This window comes from Anopheles funestus, chromosome 2RL (genome assembly GCF_943734845.2).
Source record: "Anopheles funestus chromosome 2RL, idAnoFuneDA-416_04, whole genome shotgun sequence".
NCBI lineage: Eukaryota > Metazoa > Arthropoda > Insecta > Diptera > Culicidae > Anopheles > Anopheles funestus.
The window spans coordinates 58,455,671-58,474,284 of NC_064598.1; the positions used below are offsets into that span (position 1 = coordinate 58,455,671).

The 18,614-nt window shown below is 39.5% G+C and overlaps 2 protein-coding genes across 5 annotated transcripts; one reads left to right on the plus strand and one right to left on the minus strand.

The window, feature by feature from the left end:
* Window positions 1–2,558: 2,558 nt before the first annotated feature.
* LOC125761854 (dystrophin) lies at window positions 2,559–13,420 on the plus strand. Of its 4 annotated transcripts, none has more exons than XM_049423399.1 (19): window positions 2,559–4,460; window positions 4,689–4,779; window positions 4,864–4,984; window positions 5,082–5,215; window positions 5,304–5,397; window positions 5,486–5,566; window positions 6,627–7,074; window positions 7,152–7,303; window positions 7,384–7,643; window positions 7,737–7,970; window positions 8,050–8,183; window positions 8,247–8,476; window positions 8,554–9,063; window positions 9,144–9,725; window positions 9,803–9,931; window positions 9,999–10,110; window positions 10,187–10,489; window positions 10,720–10,729; window positions 10,906–13,420. In XM_049423399.1, the coding sequence occupies exons 1-19, from the start codon at window positions 3,302–3,304 to the stop codon at window positions 10,916–10,918; spliced, it is 4,797 nt and encodes a 1,598-aa protein (XP_049279356.1). In that variant the 5' UTR covers window positions 2,559–3,301; the 3' UTR covers window positions 10,919–13,420. The 4 variants fall into 4 exon arrangements, with proteins under 4 accessions (XP_049279356.1, XP_049279355.1, XP_049279354.1 ...); XM_049423397.1 differs by lacking the exon at window positions 10,720–10,729 and having other exon boundaries at window positions 2,560–4,460; window positions 10,906–11,011; window positions 11,950–13,420; XM_049423398.1 differs by lacking the exon at window positions 10,720–10,729 and having other exon boundaries at window positions 7,185–7,303.
* A 755-nt stretch (window positions 13,421–14,175) lies between these two features.
* LOC125761887 (IDLSRF-like peptide) lies at window positions 14,176–18,467 on the minus strand. Its single transcript, XM_049423445.1, has 4 exons — window positions 17,813–18,467; window positions 17,564–17,692; window positions 17,262–17,460; window positions 14,176–16,213 (listed from the first exon to the last, which is right to left on the minus strand). Exons 1-4 carry the CDS (start codon window positions 17,931–17,933, stop codon window positions 16,066–16,068), a joined length of 597 nt encoding a protein of 198 aa, XP_049279402.1. The 5' UTR covers window positions 17,934–18,467; the 3' UTR covers window positions 14,176–16,065.
* Between the last annotated feature and the right edge of the window lie 147 nt (window positions 18,468–18,614).

The following is an 18,614-nucleotide window of genomic DNA, read 5'->3' on the forward strand; positions in this document are numbered from 1 at the left end:
CTATTGATATGATTATTTTTTGCATGTTTCAAAACCTATTGCCGTTCGATCATTGCAAGGTATGTCGTCTTTACCACGTGGATCATACGGACTGCATTTCCTTTCGAACCCGCCTACGATATTTTACATGAAAAATAATTTTAATGATAATAATGATAATGATTGTTTTCATGTAATGAAGAAATTTGTTACGCTGGTATATTATCACCAACAATACCAAATTTTTGAATTGTTATTGAAAATCAGTAAAAACAATCATCAGCAGCACCTGTACAAAACAAAATAGATGACACGGCACATGATTTTAAAAGATTAAACGAAGATCACGAATGTAGTGAAGGTGAAGGTGCACTGAATGTGCAAGACAAAATATGATGTGATTAATTGGCTTTATCACAGAGTAAGAGAAAATGGGCCAGTTAACCAGAACCTAAATCGTTAGACGTGCGACGAAATTTATCATTTTTGGAAATTAAATTATTAAGCTATGTTTACATAAGCAATTAAAACCAAATTTAGAGATATCTTGCCTCTAATGTTCAAACTTTTTTTTAATCATTATTTATCATATGCTTTAACGAATGTACGTCCATTTGATATTAATTGATTGAAAAAAGATAATTTTTAATGTTTCGAATGGCGAGGACGCATATCTAGCATTGCATTCGATTAATAAAAAAACGGGAATGTTGCGCTTTGCTCATGAAAAATACGTCTTACCTCTTACATATTTGCACCAAATTCCTAAGAGTCGAAAGAGTGTGTAGACATGTTCACTCCTAGATCATGGTTGCAGAAATCTTTCCTTCCACCCATTTTTTATATAACGTTCTTCGCGCGCGGACGAAAACCCAATTTTTGTAGTCCTGATCGTAGCGGCAGGACATTTAGTATAGGGAAACGTATCTAAATTGAGTTCAAATCACATCAACACATAAATTTTCATCCTTCAATTCCATCCATAGGCGAACAAGAAAAAGAGACTCTCTCTCACAACAGTTCAGTTGGTTGAGGTTAAAGTTAGGCAAAAATATATCCCCCTCCACAATTCTACAGATGCAAGCGAAGCCTGGCGCGCATACAAGGACATAAAAGGATAAGGAAGAGAGAGTTATAAATAGAACATACGGCTGAGCCAATCACAACACGCGATTAGGAGGGGGAAGCGTGCTTAGAGCTACCCAGATAACAAAATTTTTGCTTTCGGTTCACGGCAGGTTACGATTCATTTTAGTACGGGTCTTGTTCACTTTGGCTAAAGGTCGAGGGACCACGACATGTCGACCCTCGCCTCGACCCTGGCTCGACCATTTTCAAAATGAATATTTTGGGATGAATTTGTGGTCATTTTTGTCGCTAGGGAAATGTATGTATTTGAGTATTTTTTCTCACATCCATACGTTTTACACCAGCATTTGTACATTAAAATAAGCCAAATAGAATCGATTTACAAAAATCCGTGAATTCGGAATCTGCCTGTACCAGATTCCGCGTACTGCGGGTACTTATTGTATCGGTCGAATAATGTTCATTCGACAAATTTTCAAATGACACGCGAACACATCCCACTGTGAATATTTTGCGGGCCGTGTTGTTGTTTATGGTAGAAGGTCCAAGATGTGATATATTTACACCAAACGAGTAAAATGTGATAGATATTTTTTTTTCAATTGTTTCATAATTTCCAGCTCAATTTTTAAAAGAACATGACGCTTTGCTTGTGTTCTTTTGTTTTGTTTTGAAAAATGCAATTTTCACGCTTTTCTTCAGTTAGGTATGGTGCGATTCATTTAGTAGAATGTGTAATCAGTTTTCAGGACCAACAGGGCAGCCGGGTAGTATATGTGAAAAAGGCGACGATATCTACACGACAAGACCGGGTTTCAAATCCCATCCAGACAGTTCTCCGTTACGCAGGACTGACTATCTCGCTATGGGTATGTATTTCAAAACCAAGGAATACCAGAAATGGAATGCCATTTCCTGTTGAGATTGTATAGTCACAAAAGTAATCAGTGTTCTGTCGAATAAACGAATGATATTTAAACGTTGAATATACATCAAGGAAGAGTTAAAAGATTTCCATTTGGCAGCTTATTTGCATCTCCTAGAACAGGGACCGGTTTAATCCACAAACTTCTAGATTCTGAACATGAAGCATGTTTTGTTTTGAAACGGATTTAATTAGTCGCATACTAAACTGTAACGTTGCCATAGTAATGTAGTATCTTTATATGATGCAGATGAATATGATGATGTAAAGCACATTTTTCAACCATTTGTTTCCGTTAACTATTCATATGTTATCATCATCACCCATCATCAGTCAATCTATGCAAAATTAAAACAAGCTAATACTTAAAAGCGGTTAGTTGCATTCGATTCGTTTGATTATTCCCTCTACACAGGAAGCCTTTTGAAATAGGGAACCGTATGAAGGGTGTTTTTTTTTATTGGTCCGATTATTAAAGCGTACATATCGTTTAGGTTTGTTTCCCTAGTTTGATGGGCCTCTGGATGCATTGCGCATGTCCTTTCGTAAGCCGCTTGCAGGTGGTTCGCTTCGTTCCTTCGCATCGGTTGCAAGCGAAAAGGAGTGAGAGCAAATGGCCGTGGCTGTGTCAGGAGCTAGGAAAAGATTTTAGTTCTAATTTGCTAGCCTACTGTTCATGGTTTTATTTTGTACATTCAATCGATTATTTGCCACTGTGTAGGAGAAAAGTACAAAGTAAGAAAGTTGATTTGTATATCCCCATAAAATTGGTGCAGAAGGATCGTAAATTTGCTACACAAACGCTGTTGCGTTTCAAAGCAAATAAGTGTTAAACGGATGCAAGCGAATGAAGTACATATCAAGCGCCGATCGAAAAAGCCGACGAAAAAGTGTTAAAGTATGAAATGTTTCCTGGAATCTGTTTAGCAACTTCATTTGTTTATTGGCGTACTATATCCAAATGCTTTTTATGTGAGCGTTCAATTGTGGAGTGAGCATAGTTGGTTTAGGTGTGATTCTTTCATCCTGGGTGTTCCATCCCCAGGCATTCCGTCAAATGCAAATGATTCCCAGACCCAGCAATACAGTGTATACAACATTGTCCGGTAAAGTGTTCCCCTTAACTTGATGGAGAATCTTTGTTACATGCATCGAAGAATTAGAACAGTTCTACAGGGGCACTAACTGTTGCATTAGAAAAAAAGGGCAAAAAAGGGTAAAGTGTGTATTGACCAGTAACCAGCTGCATCAGTTCATGTGACTGCAGTGTATGCAATTTGTTAGGTTTAAGAGAAGACATACCTTACCATGGAACAGCAGCAGTCCGTTGCTTTGAAAGAGACATATACACGCCCCGCTGGAGTAGAACCATCCAACTCGCATCTATTTCGTGCCAGTCACGCAAAACCACCCGATATTCCTGTCCGCGTTGGTGCTGGGAATGTAAAGGCACCGGAAATACCTCCGAAAAATCTTACGAAACGACCAACCACTATCGGAGCTTCAAACAAGGATGATAACATCCCCAGCGCTAGCATGCTATTATCACAACGTGTTGCACCAAACCGTGCGCCTCCTTTGCCACAAAAGTCGGCCAGTATTGCACAGGGTAGCTCGAATAGCACAGTTCTACAGCCTGCGCCACAGCCCGTTGTTTCAGGCGTGGGAATTGGACCTTCGCCGGCGATTGTTACGACTGCAGTGGCAACAGCAGCATCTTCATCATCATCATCATCCGTACCAGCCGGTGGTGCCGTACCTATCAAGACGAATGATGCATTCGGCAAAGAGCGTTCGTCCACAGCCAAGACGACGACAAAGCCAACGAAACTGGAAGATTATGGATCCGAGGATGCGCTCCGTGGGATTGAGAGTGGTCTACGAAATGTGGAACGGGCCATTAAGGAGCAGATGAGCTTACGGTCTTCCGTGGAAGCAGAAGAGCAGCAGAACATCGCACATCCGGTGAAATTCGGACGACTGGAACTAATGAGTAAACATTCGAATTCGATGGGATCGGCCACATCATTGGACAATCCTTTCGATGTACCAGGTGCGGTTTCGGGTATGCCACAAGCGTTTAAATTCGATCGCTTCGATCAAAACCCTAAGCAAATAGGATTGGAGCGTGGAGTAAGCATGGAAAAACTGCGCTTCGATTCTGGAGGTTCCGGCTCGTTTCACGACCATACAACGAATGGTATGGAACATGGCATGCCGCAAAGACCGATGGAGCATCAGTTTCGCTCACTAGATCGACATCTACCGCTCGAGTTGCAATACGGTACCAGTCAACAGCGGCAGAGATCACAGGAAATGGAGTTTATCAAGCAACAGCTTCTTCCAGTTATCGCTCGTAGTAAGGAAACGAATAGCTTGAACCGTCAGATGGGACTGTCTAAGGACGATCTTCGCACAAGGCGACGTTCTTCGCATGATGAGAGCCTTTTTTCAATTAACAACGCAGGTAAGTGCTGGTCACGATTTCGATACCATAGCTTATCTCAATACTTTATCTAGCAAAACTATATTTCAAAGTAGCGTGAGTTGTTTTTGAATGAATCCAAACTATTGTGATGCCTTCTTCAACAAAGTATATAGTGTAGCAAAAGAAATAAATACCTTTCTTAATATAATGCAAAGAAAGTCAAAGTGTTTGCCTTTCTAACATCTTATCACATAATATTGCACGCAGCTCCACGCATGAAAGAGCAATGGGAGGATACAAATCAATCGGTAATGCAGCGCAAAACCCAGCTAACCGCAATGCTCGGCGACTCTCAAAGGTATAATATGCAAATGTGGAATTCGTTTATGGGTCGCTTGTAATGTGATTTTCTTTTCCATGGGCATGGCTGAAAACTTCACAGATACGAAGCAAAACGGTTAGAAATAGATGCTTGGTTAAGCAGAATGGAGACAATAACGGAACGGATGGGACCAGTAGCAACAACGGCCGACGTGTTGGACATTCAGCAGAAGGAGCAAAAGGTAATGTTTGTAAACTTGGATAAACCAATCCGACACCCTATAACCTAGATCGGTGCAAAGCATGTGAGATGATAACCGAAACGTATTTCTCATTTAGTCCTTTCATGCGGAGCTGCATAAATTTAATCATCAAATTGAATTATTCAACCAACTGACCCAAAAACTAATATCAGTATACCAGTGTGACGATACATCGAGAATTAAAAGAATGACCGAATCAATCAACCTGAGGTAAGTGGTATCTGCTCGTGTGTGAATGTACACATTTTGTGCAACGGCTATTAAATCATGCCATTCCGGATATTTCGCTTCTCATTAGGTACAATAACTTAAATAACTCCATTATTTCGAGAGGGAAACAGCTTCATGCCGCCATACATTCATTGCAAACATTTGATCGTACATTTGAACAGGTAATAGGACGACGTCATTAATAAATTGTAACAATTATGCTAATTCAAAGCCAAAATGCTTACACGATATTTTTGCTGCTTTTCACAGTTTCTCGGGTGGCTGAGCGAAGCAGAATCGTTATGCGAAAATACGGAATCCGAAGCTGAAAGGAATCCACACTGCTTAAAGGTAGGAGTTTTAGTTTTTCCTATTCAATGCAAAATCATTGCTGTTCATTAAATAAATTTAAATGTAGCAGACACAAACAGAAATGTAACAAAAAAACACATATTTTGATAAATGGATTTTAAAGTTTCAAATAACGCACGACACAATGAACAGAAGCTACGCTGTATTGTAGTTGTGAAATTTGTCAAACGATTTGAAATTATGAAATTATCCTATTCGACGAATGAATACTTTTTCTTTTGTTTTGGCATGTACGTGCGACACGTGTTGAGCATGTTCGACATGTTCGACGCCAAATCAGACATAGTATCATAACAAAGCGTGAGAATACTATTCACAATGATTCATGAAACACGACAAAAAGTTCGCTACCTCTGAACAGCTATTGCGGCTCTCAGCTGTCCTACTGCATAGCTATCCAACGGATCAACGGCTATGCTACGATCTGCAGTGCAGTGTGGACGCATCTGGCGAACGCGCGTTCCCCTAGTTTCGAACAACACTGTTTATAGGTCGTCATTTGACAGCACGAAAGCAGGACTGTCGACATTCCGACAAGAATTTGTTGTTTGGGTGAGGCACAAGTAAAATGATAAAGTGAACCGAGCAGTGTGATTTGTCAACAAAAACGGGAGCAAAATTACTCGATTAATAGTTTCACTTTTACGTATGGTATGTTGGACGCTCCTTTAGAATTGTGAGTGAATAAAGTGTGGCACTATATTGAACAGCCCCGTGCTGTGGGTACAACTGTAAATCAAGATCGTGTAATACAGACCGCATCTATATTTGCAGTGGGTGTTGGTGGTATTTGCATATCGTATTTCACCTACAGGGTTTAGATCGGGTTCAATCATGATGTAGAACATGCTCATGCGCAAACTAGTTGGTACACGATCTTGCAGCTTTTAATAATTCTAGGTGTTTGTGCGTGTCTCTGTCGTGTATGGTATTTTTCACTCAAATAGGAAATGGTATTGTTCGACCTGCACTAGCGCATCTGATCTGTCGATCGTGTTCATGTTGTTTTTTTCCCGCCCCCTCCCGTTTCCCAATTTAGGATTTGCAATCAGAAATTGACGCTAACCGAAAGGTATACGAAGGACTTGATAATACTGGACGTAAGTTGCTGCGTTCTCTTACTTCGCAAGAGGATGCTGTAATGTTGCAGCACAAATTGGACGAAATGAATCAGCGTTGGAACCATCTTAACTCGCGCAGTGCCGCGATCCGGAACCGTCTGGAATCGAACTCGGATCATTGGAATGCTTTATTGCTTTCGTCGCGCGAACTTACGGAGTGGGTCATACGGAAAAATACCGAACTCACCTCGATCGGATTTGGCTCGATCAATGGTGATTCGAATAGCTTGCAAATGCAGCTGGATGAGCACAAAGCGTTTCGCCGCCAGCTCGACGACAAGAGGTCTATCATCGAAAACAATCTAATGAATGGAAGGCAATACATATCAAACGAATCACCACTTTCCGATACGAGCGATTCCGAAGGTACGTGTGTTGAAGTTTTTTTTAGGTTTAAAATCCATTAACTGTAAACCGTGTTGCTCTTGCCTTTAATGTAACAGCAATTGACGAAAGTATGTACATTTCTACCGAAGAACAAAATCGCATTCTGAGCCGGAGCATACGCAGGGAGGTGAACAAACTGTCGGAGCAATGGTCACTGTTGATTGAAAGGTGCGACAAATGGAAGCATCGGCTGGATGAAAATATTACGGTAAGTTGGCCTTGCACTTGTTGACTACCGATCTGGATGTCTGCAGATGTGGTATTGATGTTTTTTATTTTTCATTTTAGAAAATGCGACAATTTCAAAAAGTACTTGAAGATTTGAGCTCACGAGTTGCTTCAGCGGAAACAATTACACACTCGTGGACAGTCCCAGCTCCTGGATCGGATACTACCGAAGAGATGCAGCATCTGCAACGCTTAAAAGACAAACTTACCACGGCCAACGCACTACTGGATGACTGTAATGAGCAGCAAAACTTTTTCTCTTCCTGTCGTGTAATCGTTCCGAGTCCATATTTGGCGAAGCTTGAAGATATTAATACACGGTAAGTGATGAAACCTGCATAATGCAGTCTGAAAAGATATGGATGATTAACTAAGGTTCATGTGTGAATTATTTTTTTGTATATTTCACACAGCATGAAGCTTTTACATATTGCTGTAGAAGAACGGTTCAAGATTCTGCAGCAAACTAATCAAACGCATGTTAGTGCTGAAGATGGTATGCTTGGAAGCCACCATGAGGAGGGTGGAAAATTTACCAAGCCTCTTCATATAGCCGCTGGAGGTTCAACTGTTCCAAACCTAGAAAAAAGCGTCCAAATACCATGGGAACGTGCAGTTACACCTGCCAATGTGCCTTATTATATCAAGTAAAATTAATTAGCATAATTGTGGAATTATTTCCATCGTTATCAATGAAACATCCAACGTTTATCATTCTTCTTACAGCCACGAACGTGAAAGCACACATTGGGATCATCCAGAAATGATAGAGCTAATGAAATCTTTAGCTGATCTGAACGAAGTTAGATTTTCCGCATACCGCACTGCGTTAAAGCTCCGTACTGTACAGAAAAGACTCGGTAGGTCTTTGCTTAGCCGTTTTGTCCACAATTTAACATAATCGAGCTTGAATACACTTTTAGCTTTCGACCGTTTGAACATGAGTGTTGCCATCGAGATATTTGATCGGTATGGTTTACGGGCGCAAAATGATAAGCTGATTGATATTCCCGACATGACAACGATTTTAAATTCGTTGTACACAACACTGGAACCCAACGAACGCGCAGTGATGCTAGATTTGGCCATCAATTGGATACTTAATGTGTATGATTCTCAACGAACGGGGCAGATTCGGGTACTCAGCTTCAAGGTAAAATGAACAATTCGCACAATATGTAAATATTTGAAGATCTGAACTTAAAAAAAACAATGTGAGTTTTGCTGCAGGTTGGATTAATTTTACTGTGTCGCGGACATCTGGAGGAGAAATATCGTTACCTCTTTCGGTTGATTGCTGATCTGGAGAAAAAGGTAGATCAACGAAAAATGGGGCTGCTATTGCACGATTGCATACAAGTGCCCCGTCAGCTAGGAGAAGTTGCTGCATTCGGTGGCTCAAACATAGAACCTTCAGTCCGATCGTGCTTTGAGCTTGCGGGTGGTGTTAGTCAAAATGGCGAATTGCTAGAAACGGCCATTGAAGCGCAACACTTTCTCAGCTGGCTACAACATGAACCACAAAGCATCGTATGGCTTCCCGTATTGCATAGGCTTGTGGCGGCTGAGACGGCGAAACATCAAGCGAAATGTAACATATGCAAAGAGTACCCCATTGAAGGTTTTCGTTACCGTTGTCTAAAATGTTTCAATTTCGATATGTGCCAAAAATGTTTCTTTACTGGGCGCAGTACAAAGAATCACAAACTAAGTCACCCGATGCACGAATACTGCACAACGGTAAGTACGGATATATGTAGATACCGATTGTCGTCGGACGAATAGCTTCATGTCTCGTTAATGTTTGTTTTATTTTGCAGGCTACATCAACAGAAGATGTTAGAGATTTCACTAGAGCACTGAGGAACAAGTTTAAAAGCCGGAAGTATTTTAAGAAACATCCTCGCGTTGGTTACCTTCCCGTACAAAGTGTGCTAGAAGGTGACGCTCTAGAGAGTCCCATCCCCAGCCCACAACACGGCACGCACACACTGCAGAACGATATGCATTCTCGATTGGAAATGTACGCTTCACGTTTGGCACAAGTGGAATGTGGAACTCGATCCAACTCCACTCCCGACAGCGACGACGAACATCAGCTGATTGCACAGTACTGTCAAGCCTTACCAGCGGCAAACGCGTCCGGAAACACTACGGGCAGTGGTGGTCCTAAGTCTCCAGTTCAGGTTATGGCAGCGATGGAAGCCGAGCAACGAGAGGAATTGGAAACTATGATAAAGGAGCTAGAGGAAGAGAATGCAAATTTACAAGCCGAATATGAAAAGCTTAAAGCAAAGAAAACGAGCACTCCTATCACTACACCGGACGAAGGGTATAAAACTCCGACATCTGCCTCTAATGCTATACTTTCTTCTGTCACTCCGACTTCCACTGGTGGTTCGGTAAGAAAAAAAATTAGAACAGAAATGGAACAATGGCTGGCACGTAAAAATTGAACTTGTTATTTCGTGTATTGCAGGATATGGTTACAGAGGCAAAATTGCTGAGACAACATAAAGGACGATTGGAAGCAAGAATGCAAATATTAGAAGACCATAACAAACAGCTGGAAGCACAATTGCAGCGCTTACGACAGCTGTTGCATGAGGTAATTGCATATTATTATTGCCACATTATTGCGTATATTTATGCTACATTTTATTATATTTTCGCAGCCAACACCACCTAAACCTCAAACGCTACAAACTAGGTCCGTAACAGCTTCACAACTAAATACCGATTCGCCGGCTAAAATGCAACATAACGGACATTATGATCAGAAAATTCGTAAGTTGGCTTCTTTCGAAATTATGTTTGAGACAAGAATGCCATATACGAGATAATTAATACATTACAATTGCAGCATCTGAATTGAATCAAAAACCAACGTCTTTGTATGGTCCCGTCGGAGGTGGCAGTATGAATGGGTACCTTTCAATGGCAGGCGATGAAATGAGACAACGGGAGCAATACAGTGTTGACGCTTACGACAAAACAGGTACCGGGGTAGCTGCTGTAACTAATGCCTTTTCATCAAACAAACCAGTCGGATCTGGTGCAGGCGTTGGTATGGGTAGTGGTGGGAATGGAAGCATGATGCCATCGGAATACGGGATGGATGAACGTCCACCTCCACCACCGCATTCGAGTTTGTTACACATGGCCGGTTAGTATGAAGTAGTTTTTTTATGTGTGCATTTGAGTGTAATCAATTAACTATTTAAAATTTCATTCAGAACCATTTTTGAAAAGCTTTCTAATCAGCTCGCAATTACAATTAAATTGTGTTTTTTTTTCATGCTGCATTTTACACTGAACAATTAATTTATTGGTTGGTGCCTTCTCATCACACGCAATAACACACGTTCGCGACTGATGCCTCCGTAACGCCTGCAGGAAGAATACAGTAAATATATTTCGCTACACAATATATTTTATACATATGTATCGCATGATTGCTTTTGTAACGGCAACATGTTTTGGGTTATAATAATTTTTATGATTTTTGAAACCTGTAAATGTAAAAAAAAACTAATTTTTCTTTTTCTTGCATCCTATTTTATGATACCTAAAACCAATCAGACGACCTCAATAAAGCCGTAGAGGAATTGGTTCACATCATGACAACGGAGTCGAAGGAAGAATTGCAACATGAGAGCACAACTGAGGGACTGCAATAAACAATAAGGTAGATTGGTAGCGACAATCGCTAAAGGATAGTTTGTTAAACCGCTAACCGTGACCCAGTTTGTAATTCGATCGATGTCCTCCAAGAACACATATAGTCATGCATATCTTTTTCGTATCATCAAAGAACTACATGCTATTGGAAGAATTGAGTAGTTTACTTCTAGTAATTGACATGTACTTTGAGCACAGATGGTTCGCAAGGACCAATTTTACACTTGATAGCGATAGTGTTCGTGTTTCACAAATATTTATATTATTATTATTGATACAATTATGATACCTATCATTACTATGGACATTATCTACTGTACGAACGCATATACATATATATAAATATTAATATACCTAACACATATTATGCATACAAGCAAATAATTTAAACAAAGCTACATTATATAACTTCAGCTAAATAATCATTCATATCATATGTGGAACAATATTTACTCACACAACATAACAATCAAGACAAGCTAACTAACCCAACAAATTGCCATTTTTTTATTATACTGGGCGAGATTTTGTTAGTGTTTTAGTTTATGTTGTGAAGCAAACCACATTTCCATCGTGATTCCAACCAATCATCAATTGAGAGGTTACTAAAAACAAAAAGAGAGTATATGATCCATTGCATTGGCTACATTACCAAATGGGAAATAGTATCATTTTGAATTCCATTCATGATTAAATTTCAAAGTTGAAAGTTAAGATTCTTTAAATAATTATGCTGATACACAATGCTGATCTATCAATATCGTGCTATGTTTTATATTATGTAACAAATCAAATTTGAGTGTCATCAATATGAATATATCTTTATTTGATATGTTTTAACTAAACAAGTAATGTAAAACTATGATTTATTTAACCTAATGTGCTGCTTGTTGATCCCAAAATGAAATTAGCTATAAAATAACTTTTCTTTTTGTTTCAATGGAGATCTATTACAATTGGGCGTTAGTTGAACGAATTTAGAGGTAAATCTGCACGTTCTTGCAAAATAAGTTTGTGTTCTTACTGAAATTAATATTAGATTTGCTCTTATGAGGATTAGTACACAGGACTCCAACAAGAATGTATTCATCCGGAAGAAGATTCGTCACAAAACATATTGATGAATAAACATCGAACGATCGTAGGACAAAAATATTGCTGTAGGCGATGTATGTGGCATCAAATCGGTATGCTGTGAAATTAAGAAAGGAACAAATGGTCTACACTTATCAGCATAATAATATCATCCGTAAAAAAGAGTATAAAGTGAACATACATATGCCTGTTTTCAACGAATTTTGTACTTGGTCGTTTATTTCTCGACATAATATACATATCAAAGACACAATAAAAGCAGGAATATAGCGTAACCATACGTTCCCAGGCACAAATGGATGCGGAATAATAGGAAACAATTATTGATCGTACTCGCATAAAATTCATTGAACAATAGTGCGTTGTGTAATGTTTTAATACAATTGAAAAAAAAAAATAAACGAAGCAAGAAATGGTATGTTTCGTTTATCATACTGACCCACTATCGTTATTGTCCTGTATGGATTTAACGGAACAGGGAACATTGAATGTCACAATGTAACTGTGAGCACAAACTACTGGATACACCAAATCAATTTCATCTTGGAACTAGTGCAATAATAGACAAATTAAACACACATAACGTGTAGAAGCAGCGTTATTGAAGCTTTCAACTTACGCATTACTTACATTCTTCTTATGGCATGTAAAGGAAAGCAAAACCTTCTCATTACCTTTGCAAGTGAAGTATGCTAAATTGCGTTTTCTGTAGAATGTTTGATCATGTAGAAGTCAGTTGTATTCCGAAGCGGATAGGGTCATATATCAGAAACATAAACTTCTTTCCTAGGCTAATGTTTGAATCGTGCCGTGGAAGCGCTATAGTATTATTATACCGGAAAGAATTGCACTACAGTCACTAGATAAAACAAAATTTCATAAATCGTTCTGTACTCATAAATGCTCCGACACAACAAAACTACATCTTAAATCTAGAGGGACATCAATCTACCACAAACATAACGTAACCAGGTATATAGATAACATATTGTCGAACCGCTTGTATACACTAACCATCCTTTAAGCAATTGAGGAAAACAAAATTTCCATACGGGGATAGCTCTACCATTGTAATAAATCGAGTTGTTTAAAAACTCGATTCGACAAACATTGAATATCGAGTAAAAAAAAAACAATACAAACGAAACTATAGCATAATTAAAACGCTTTTTAATATGTAACAAACGGCAGTAGCAGTGCAGTGCGGCGGTATACAACTAATTATTCAGGCATGATAGTTGTTGGACAAATGAATACAGGAAAGATTAAATAAACTGGCAATGATGGAACGAAATGGTTTATCTATCATTACCTATCAAAATGGAGTGTATTTTATTTCCTTCCCTAGTTCAAACTTACAATTGTAATGTAATTAACATTTACCAGAATAATCTATCCTCGCGTTTCGTTTTAGGAGGTTCGCGGAATAATATAAGATTTGCATTTTACGACTTATGCTATTTGGTTGTGTGATTATTACTATAAATGGTGAAAAATTTATTACTGGACTAACGGTCATTCGCAGACACTTACACATCTTCTGTTCTGCAAGGAACCAGCCATTCCTCCTTACGTTGAAGCGCATTTTTTGCCATAACATTGTTCAAAACATAAAAAATGCTATAAAATAAAAAATATTATGCAATACAATAAATAACAGTCAAGGAAATGACACGAGAAGACTTCTTGAGGTAGTAGTCGAACAAAAGAAAGAGGATGGCAACGATAGTTGTAAGTTCCGGGAAATGTACATCCTGCACGAATGTTGCTGCTTTTCGCACACTACCACATGATTTTCCCGTAAAAAACTTCTTGCATAGGTCAGTGAAAGGGAAATGAGTTTTTTTTTGCGAATTTCGGAACGAAATGTGTCGCAGGAAATGTGCCACAGGAGTATGTGGTCGTTTGGTCTGACCTGTTATGGTCTCGATATCGATATCTCGAACAAGATATCTGCAGTGATGTTGATAACGTATCCCATTTTCCCTGACGCTTTGTGAATCAAAACCGATCTGATAAAAAGTGAATAGAAATACATAAAAAGGAAAAGGAATAAAAACACATTCTGCACCACAATTGACACAAGATACCGGTATAGATATATTTTCGTTCTTTTCTTATGCTGAGCCTAGCACGATTCACAGTTGCATGTGGCTTTCTTGCTGATTATTTGTTGTACTCATGCATTGCTATCCAGCAGTTGAACAATCAACAGCAGGAAGTACATGCCTCGTTCACCTGGATAATTTCAATCAATGATTGTTACATTTTACATACATTTTATCAGTTTTTTTGTTTGTGTTCATTTATGATGGAATAAAATGGTCTAATGGATGGCGAATAGCAGTGGTATGTAGAGTGTGGCTTGTGAGTGAGTAAATTACGTGAGCTATGTATATACCTATATAACTTTGATGTGATCTTTCGTGAGCTACTGCGGTAAATATATGTGAATGAGATGCATGTGATTGTGTTTACTGGTAAGAAAGTGTAAAATTTATAGGGTTATACAATTTCTTCAAAAATCAGTTCTCTATAACAGCTCGGTAGTGATCGTTATGTTGATGGTAAGGTATTTTTTTCCGTAAAAAAATTGATATGTCTTCGGGTTTGCTCTAAACATTACTTGCATCCATGAATTGTCTTCCGCGTTACTCTCGCACTTGCACATTTTTTTCGTTTTGAAGTGCAGATTCCCTGCGTTGCCCATTCTGCTTACGTGCCACAATGCACAGGGTGTGGTGACAACCACGTACTAACATCCATTCTTCCCATCATTTGTTGCGTGCCATAATCTCTCTGCGTCAGCGTATTACATGATACATAAGGTACATCTATCCACCGGCGGTTTTATCATCGTTGGTTGATATGTTTGATTTGTTGTGTGCATTGTTCGTAAGATTCTGGCATTGGTAAGGTAATTAGCACACTGGCACACACACTCACACAGAACTGTGTGATCATTTCGACTTGTGTATACGTGTATAATGTATAGTGTATAAGCATGCACGGGCTCTATAAATATAATGATATGTATTTTATGATTCTGTACTCTGTATCCTCACTTGATTTAATCGATTGCACTTCGTTTGTAGGATTCTTCCTCCCTATTCCCCTGCTTTTTGTCACTTTATGACGCGTTCGACACATTCGAGCATCTCGAATTGTACGAAAAGAAGAAACGGAAATACTACCTTTGAAAAACAGCGGGAAAAATATACCTTAAATAAGCTAATGGACGTGAATTGATTCCGTTGGTCACCCAATGCTAGTTCATTTGTTGTGCGCTCGCTGCTGACAGAGCAACCGTCTTTGATGGTTGATAATCGCCATACGCATTTCTTGTCTTTCAGTTCCTCTTAAAGAAGTTACTATACGTGATCAAATATCACTGATGTAGTTGTTTGTATGCTAGCTTCCAATCTAACTGCAACAATATGCTTCATTGAAGCCAAAAATCCATCGAACTCTAGTAGAGGCTTCGGTTAACGATTGAAGCATTGGGCCATGATTTGTGTCAGGGTTTTTTTTTTGTAACAATTGGTTTAACTACTGTCACTTGGCGAAAAAGAATAGTTGCTATTCCATTCTCCTATTGCTAAGTAAAGGAGCAGTCAAAACCAATTGGTATTTGTTCGTATATTCATTTTCCAACCCTCAGTCGTTACGGTAGGCTCTACTCCTCTTTCTAATCCTTTACTAAACATTGCATGGAACGGTTGCTTTCAACGGAGGAGGCCTGAAGAGCGATTGTCCAGATACTTTTGAATAGCTCCAATTTTTTGTCGCATTAATTTCGTTAACATATATAGCGTATATGTCATTTCAATGACCAGTGTTACATAAATTGCAATGTGTGGTAGCTTAGTAGGTGAAACCTTCTGGTGAGCCTAGGTAAGAATAGATCTGCGGTGTTAATGGTACAAAATAATAGAAGCTACTGCTATACGGCAGCTCGGACGATACTCAGTCTAGGAAGCCAGTGTTGACGAGTTTCTCTAGGAAAAACTTTACGTCACCCAGCTCCGAATCTTTGATACCGATCGATTTCAACATGCCCAGATCACCGTTCTCCACTGCCATGAAAACCGATCGTAAATGCTCGAGGTCAGACCTATAAACAAATGGTGCACATTAGCGATTTCATTTTCATTTATAACAAAACTAATAAATCAATTACTAGAACTAACGTATTCCTTAAACATATTTACTGAACCTGGTGGAGAGTACAAACTGACCTTGACAATTAAGCAACCATTTTCTACATAGACTAAGAATGATAACAGAACCAGCTCGGCACCAAACAATGCGCGTTATCATAAAGTGAATCAGACAAAAAAGATCAATGACAATATTTTATCAAAATCCATTGCCGAACGGTGAAGATTTGCGTAAACAAGATGGAGATGAATAAGCGCCAATCGCGACTGGTCGCATCAGCCTCAAAAAGGAATGAATGGAGTGAATGAGATTCTTAGGAGAATTTTTTTTCCGACGAAGTATAACATTTCGTCCACGGAGCCTTAATGGATGATAAATACCTTCCTGGTACTAAACGACAACGGTTGGCGGGAGAGACGGGAAATTTCAACCTCTACGAAAGAGACAAACATGCACAAAAAGGCAGAATCTTTCTACGAAATATGTTTCAGAAATTTATCAAACAATATCATTGGAAGAATGTGATCTTTTGGTCTGATCTGGTGTAGCCCATAATGCTGAGAATTATTGGAGGAGAAAGGCTGGCTTAAGATTAAAATCCTATTGATAACTGCGCGTCCCGCTGCCGCGACAGATGCCAACGACAGAAATATTTCGGCCAAACCTAAAAGGGAGGTTCTATTACTATAATTTTGCAACTAAATCGAAAGGGTAGTCAATCGTCAAGGCCACGAAATAGATAGAACATTTGATATTTATTTGTTTATGGGCCATTGATGGAGGAGCTAGCAAACTGATATAAGGTTACCCGACAGGTAGTCTGTTAACTTTTCTAGAAAATTTGATACCTTTAAAAACCATTATTTTTTATTAATTTGTTGTCCGTTCGACACAACAAAAAAAAGCATTTTTTAAGGAAATTGCACGCATTTAGAATAGTATTAGGACTTCATTATCACACATTTGTAAGTAACAGCTTGAATATAGATAAGCGTACTAACCTCATCAGATGAAGAGCAGCCCCAAAATCTTCGATGGTTTGCGATTCACTGAGGGCGATGGCCACCTTCTCCACACCGCCGAGTGGTGCCAGTGCGTCACGCGCTTTGCTACCAAACAATTTTTCCAGATAGTTAGGACCGTGGGATGCCAGCAGACTTTGCAGGAATGACGCTGTTTCTTCTACTGGTGGACGCTTCGCTATAATTGAAGTGATTAAAAATGCTGATGCTTTACTGCACGACACACGCAAAGACAGTATTGGAGTACACGCACTGGTGCACGCATTCGTAACATTACGTACCCGCTGTACAAAGACGCATATCTTCGTCGTATCCATCGGAGCAATCTGGCGCACCGTCACAAAGGTACTGTATGGAAATACAGTTTCCATCACCAGGACATTTGAACGGTTCGTATGGATGACAAGCCTCTAGTAAAAGGGAACACAGTGAAGGTCACAAACAGTTGAACAATGTTAGCAAGCAATATTACGCGTAATCGGGGTAGACGCCCTTTTTCTGTGAACTCTGCTCATTGAACACCCACTTACCATTACGCTTCGAAACAGCTGGCAGATGACCGTAAAGCCTACTTAGATCGATTCCCAGTATCGCCAGCGGGAGTGATAGGAAAAACACATTTCCCAACCACAGCCAGTTCGTAGGAGCCATGATGAATGGGGCTCTCTAGTGGAGAGAAATCGTCCCAATGCGTATTTAAGCTTCAAACTTTTCAATCGCAATATGGTTTCTGTTCGTTGCGCACAAAGAAGCACTTCCCACACAGAGCTGGAAAAAACCCCCTTTCTGCAGAACGGCGGGGAGAGTGAGGTTTTTTTTGTTGTTCGGGAAAGCCCGAGTTGCCTGAATGAAAAACCTTTCTACTGTTTTGTATCGTTTGCTAGGTGTAAAGTAATAAGATACTACGCAAAATTTTCAACTAAACATTGAACCTATTTAAACAGCCTCCAATCACGTTGGACAACGAAAGCACTGTAACGCTGTAAACTATTCATTGAACGGAAGGTTGTTCCTGCTGCGGGTTTTCCGAATGGTTGTGGTCGTGTGCCGACGATTGTACGACTACGCGAAGCCAGAATTTTCCTGCCATACAAATAAGAAAATGTCAGTGGAAAAACCCCATGACATAAACGAATGGCACGAACGCACGCCAACGCGTTCCGCGAGTCCGATACGAGCATCCGAAGTCGTCCTGCTAGTTCTGATCGGTGCTTTGCTTCATTTACTTCGGTTTGCTTGGTTTCGATGACGTTTTACCGAAAAGCTGATGGTGCTGAATGAAAGCTGCCATGGAGGTGTCTGACGAAGGGTCGGTAATGTTATGCATATGTA